Here is a 5,248-nt window from a genome sequence, read left to right as displayed (position 1 = left end):
CTGCTGCGGGGCGCTGCTGCTCTTCCTGATTTCAGACACCCTGTAAGAACAGGCAATGCATTTTTGATACTCCAAAAATGTGGGCTCTGATACTTAATGGTTAAAGACTAATACAAAATGACAGCACCGATCTTGCCAAGTCCAGCAGTCTTTTGGTGGCAAATCTCTATAATCTAGAGATGAAGTGCTTCCAACTCTCCATAAAAATCCTGTAATAATGCATAGTGCCGTATTAACACTTGAAAAATTTATTGTGCATTTTGTGCACACTGGGAGGAAAATCCCAGTGTGAACCCAAAATTTTATGTTCTTGAGAGATATGAAGAGCAGCAACCTGCTCCCATCAAACACGCATCTGTGCCCTGGGCACGATGCTTAAGCAAAGTCACAATAACCCACATCCTTGTTCTTTCAAAATGCAGCCAAATACTATCCCATTACATCGCTTTGGCAGCGGGATTTGGCAACGGGGCGGCTTCAGGCAGTGGGAATAGTCACTCTGGATGCGGTCTCGCTCCTCAGCACTCGGGTAAGCTTTCCAGAGCGTGGAGCCAGCTCAGTCTGCGGAAGGTGCTGAATCCCCATGGCTGACAGCGAGCGTCCCCGCGGCGAGCAGCGCTCGGGGAAGGGAGCTGCGCGGCGGGGAAAGAACTGCTGCCAGATCCGGGTTTTGCAGCACCCCTGCTCCGAGAGCCGGACTGTGTGAGTGCGCTCGCGTGTCTGCGGCTCGTCGGCTGGCAGGTGCCGAGGAAGCTGGCTGACATGCTATTTTGAAAGCACAGATTTAGAGACTCGGGGGCCAAAACTCTGGCCGCAGGTACCTCCGCTCAGTGCGGTGCTCTGTGCCCTTCGGGTTTCCGGAGAGCTCCCGCAGCGAACTACCGAGCCGGAAGCGGAGCCGCCTGCGAGAAAGGCTGGGGGGATGCGGGGGGATGGGGGGGTTAGGGAGGGGGCTGGGAGAAACGTGTCCCCCACGCCCCCGACGTGACGTCAGCGCCGCTCCGTGCGGGGCAGCCAGCAAACGATCCGCGCCGCGCAGCGCTCTGCGTAGAGCCGTCCGCGCTCTTGCTGCGGCGCAGCCGCCGCTTCTCGTCCGCTGCCCGGCAGAACTTCTCGCCCCATCGAGGCCGGGACAGCACTGCGCGGGCACCGTCTCGCCCCTCCGGACTCTTTCCGAGGTGGTCGGCGGGCGATGCCTCTTCCCGCCGGGTGCCTGGCTCCCGGGGCGCGGCGGCGGCGCTCGGCGGCGGCCCCTGCCCCTGCTGCCCGCTCGGGCACCCCGAAAGCAGGTAGGAGCCGGGGAGCCAAGCGACTCCGGAGCGTAGGGAGGGTCGGAGGGGGGTCGGTCCGGGGCAACTGCTGCTGCCGGGATGGGGGCAGGGAGGGCTGTCAATTGCTTATTCTCCTTCTCCCCATTATACGCCTCCCCCCTCCATCCGTTCTCCGCCTCTCCCTCTCCCCCCTCCCGTTTAAAATAACGAGTAGGGAATGGAATTACGGGCAGCGCTGGGATCCCGGCTTTGGGAGACTCCTGCGGCCGGGCTTTCCCAGAACGGCTCCGCGGGCAAAAAGTGGGTTGAGGTAGGGAGAATTTCAGGGGAGTTTTTCTAGTCGTTGCCTTGCTGCCCCCTTAAAACCTGCTTTGCCCTCGCCGTGCAGCCTCTGCTCCTGGCCGTTTTCATTGGGGGTTTCTTCTTTTTCTCTTTACCTTCCTCAATAGGTTTGACTGTAGGTACTAAAGCAGGGATCAACGGTGCATAAAGATGCTGAAGGGTGTTTGGTTGCTCAGTTTGTTAACAGTGGCTGGGATCTCGCAGATAGAAAGTCGCAAACCTGCCAAAGACATTTGCAGCAAGAGCCGCTGCCCTTGCGAGGAGAAGGAGAACGTGCTAAACATTAATTGTGAAAACAAAGGATTTACAACCATCAGCCTCCTCCTGCCACCACCATCCAAGATCTACCAGCTCTTCCTCAATGGGAACGCACTGACCCGCCTGTTCCCCAATGAGTTTGTCAACTACTCCAATGCCGTAACCCTCCATTTGGGTAATAACGACATGCAGGAGATCCACACAGGGGCCTTCAGTGGCCTCCGCACCCTCAAGAGGTTGCACCTCAATAACAACAAGCTGGAAGTGCTGAAGGAGGATACATTCCTGGGCTTGGAGAGCCTGGAGTACCTGCAAGCTGATTACAACTACATCAGTGCCATTGAGGCAGGGGCATTCAACAAGCTGAACAAGCTCAAAGTGTTGATTCTCAATGACAACCTCTTGCTGTCCCTGCCCAGCAATGTCTTCCGCTTTGTGCTCCTCACCCATCTGGACCTGCGGGGGAACCGGCTGAAGATGATGCCATTTGCTGGCGTGCTGGAGCACATTGGAGGCATCATGGAAATCCAACTGGAAGAAAACCCTTGGAACTGCACTTGTGACTTGCTGCCACTTAAAGCCTGGCTAGACACAATCACCGTGTTTGTGGGTGAGATAGTCTGTGAAACTCCTTTCAGGCTACATGGAAAAGATGTGACTCAGCTTACCAGGCAAGATCTCTGCCCTAGGAAAAGCTCCAGTGATTCAAACCAGAGGGAAAAACACCCAATCATCTCAGACCCACATGTCTCAAAGTTATTGCCCACAGCCAACTCTGCCATCAATCCCACCAGAGCCCCAAAAGCCAGCCGCCCCCCCAAAGCCAGGAATCGCCCCACACCCCGTGTCACTGTGTCAAAAGACAGACAAATATTTGGACCTATCATGGTTTACCAGACAAAGTCTCCTGTGCCCATCACCTGCCCAGAAGGCTGCATCTGTACTTCGCAGAGCTTGGATAATGGCTTAAATGTGAACTGTCAAGAGAAAAAGATAAGTAATATCTCTGAACTCCACCCTAAGCCAACCACTCCAAAGAAACTTTACCTTACCAGTAACTATCTGCAAGTCATTTATAGAACCGATCTAGCAGAGTACAGCTCTCTGGATTTGTTACATCTAGGAAACAACAGAATTGCAGTGATACAAGAAGGTGCCTTTACAAACCTCACAAGTTTACGCAGACTTTATCTTAATGGCAACTACCTTGAGGTTCTGTACCCTTCTATGTTTGATGGGCTGCAGAGCCTGCAATATCTCTACCTAGAGTACAATGTCATTAAGGAGATCCTGCCACATACCTTTGACACTCTTAGTAATCTTCATCTGTTGTTTCTCAACAACAACCTGCTCAGATCCCTGCCTGACAATGTCTTTGGTGGCACTTCTCTCACCAGACTCAATCTAAGAAACAACCATTTCTCACACTTGCCTGTGAGAGGAGTCTTAGACCGGCTGTCAGCTCTAATTCAGATCGACCTCCAGGAGAACCCCTGGGACTGCACATGCGACATTATGGGGCTGAGGAACTGGATAGAGCAAGTCACTGACCAGAACAGTCAGCACTCAAATCCCCCTGTTGTTATCAATGAAGTCATATGTGAGTCTCCCACCAAACACTCTGGAGAGCATTTGAAATTCCTGAGCAAAGAAGCCATCTGCCCAGAGAACCCCAACTTGTCTGAATCTTCTCTCCTGCCCATGAATCAGAACACAGATATGCCCCATCTCCTTGGTATCTCTCCCAGCTCCTATCCGGAAATACACACGGAAGTTCCACTCTCTGTCTTAATTTTAGGCTTGTTGGTTGTGTTTATTTTGTCAGTCTGTTTTGGGGCAGGCCTGTTTGTCTTTGTGCTTAAGCGCCGGAAGGGGGTGCAAAGCATGCCCAGCAGTGCAAACAACTTAGATATCAGTTCATTTCAGCTGCAGTATGGGTCTTACAACACTGAGACCCATGATAAAACTGAAGGACATGTTTATAACTACATTACCCCTCCTGTAGGACAGATGTGCCAGAACCCAATCTACATGCAAAAGGAAGGGGATCCAGTTGCCTACTACAGAAATCTCCATGAGTTTAGCTATAGCAGTCTTGACCACAAAAAGGAAGATCCCACCAGCCTTGCATTTACAATCAGTGCAGCTGAATTACTGGAAAAGCAATCCTCACCACGGGAACCAGAGCTGCTGTATCAAAATATTGCAGAAAGGGTCAAGGAACTCCCCACTGGGGGATTAGTTCATTATAACTTTTGCACCTTACCCAAAAGGCAGTTTGCCCCTTCGTATGAATCAAGACGCCAAAACCAGGACAGGATAAATAAAACTGTTTTGTATGGAACTCCCAGGAAATATTTTGCAGAACAATCTAAACCAGAGCATCCTTTACTCCAAGGAAAGCTACAAACAGAACCAGACTACCTCGAAGTTCTGGAAAAACAAACTGCAATCAGTCAGCTGTGAGGGGGGCATCGGGAGACAAAGGAGGATTTTTAAATGAGCTCAACGTCACATTTGATTGATTCTGAACTCAGTGCTGATGTCATCTGTGGCATTCCAAAAAATGTTCACTTTTTAAATTGGGAAGCGAGAGAGAGAAATCAAACCCTTACTGCGTAACAGGGACGGCGATGTTGCTTTTGCAATATTCCCTTTAAGTTATTTCTATCTCTCTCTCCTTTTTGACCTTTCTGTAGGAACTATCACTGCAAATATACGTTTCTGTAATAGATCTTGCATAATTCTGTTTGATTTGGAAGGAAATGAGGAAGTCTTTTTTTTTTTTTTTTTCCTGATAGTTTCTTTTTGGTTGTTTTTTCTTTTCATTTTTAAGTGGAAACTTAATGTGGTACATGGAAGATCTCCAAAGATCTTTTTCCTGGACTCTACTTTCTTTTGTAAATAATAATATACAGTACTGCTGTTTCAATTACCATGTCTAGCCACTGGGTGTCACTTTCTTGTGTTAAAGTGCCTTTGCACTTTAAGTACATTATTACTTAATTTTTGCTCTTAGCTTTGATAAATCGAACCTATTTTAATGTGTTGTATTTTTTTGAAATTAAAAAATAAATAAATTGTAAAATAGAGTTATATGTCAGCTCCTTTAAATCAGAAGCTTTGATTTATAGAAAAGTTACCCTTCTTTAAATGAATCTAGTTCTAGGGCCATAGAGACTGAGCTGTAATTTATTGAGTTTTTTATTCTCTTCCCTCTGGGTTTGTTTAATGCAACTCACTGAAATCAGCTGAGGATTTAACAATGGACTAGAGGTTATCAAATGCCTCAGCTAAGAGTAACAGCTCATTAATAAAAGACGTTTAACGCAACATCATAGCAAACTGAACGAATAGTGTCCTTAATTCCTTACACT

At 48.8% G+C, this 5,248-nt stretch overlaps 1 protein-coding gene across 2 annotated transcripts; it reads left to right on the top strand.

Moving 5' to 3' along the window:
* Positions 1 to 496: 496 nt before the first annotated feature.
* SLITRK2 (SLIT and NTRK like family member 2) lies at positions 497 to 4,963 on the top strand. Of its 2 annotated transcripts, none has more exons than XM_015861011.3 (2): positions 497 to 702; positions 1,721 to 4,963. In XM_015861011.3, exon 2 carries the CDS (start codon positions 1,764 to 1,766, stop codon positions 4,335 to 4,337), a length of 2,574 nt encoding a protein of 857 aa, XP_015716497.2. In that variant the 5' UTR covers positions 497 to 702; positions 1,721 to 1,763; the 3' UTR covers positions 4,338 to 4,963. The 2 variants fall into 2 exon arrangements, with proteins under 2 accessions (XP_015716497.2, XP_015716496.2); XM_015861010.3 differs by having other exon boundaries at positions 696 to 1,289.
* Positions 4,964 to 5,248: the final 285 nt, after the last annotated feature.

Source organism: Coturnix japonica, chromosome 4, assembly GCF_054131305.1.
Source record: "Coturnix japonica strain WE chromosome 4, WE-NBRP24, whole genome shotgun sequence".
Taxonomy (NCBI): domain Eukaryota; kingdom Metazoa; phylum Chordata; class Aves; order Galliformes; family Phasianidae; genus Coturnix; species Coturnix japonica.
The sequence above is the reverse complement of the archived record's forward strand: the minus strand, read 5'-3'. Positions and strand labels throughout refer to the sequence as shown.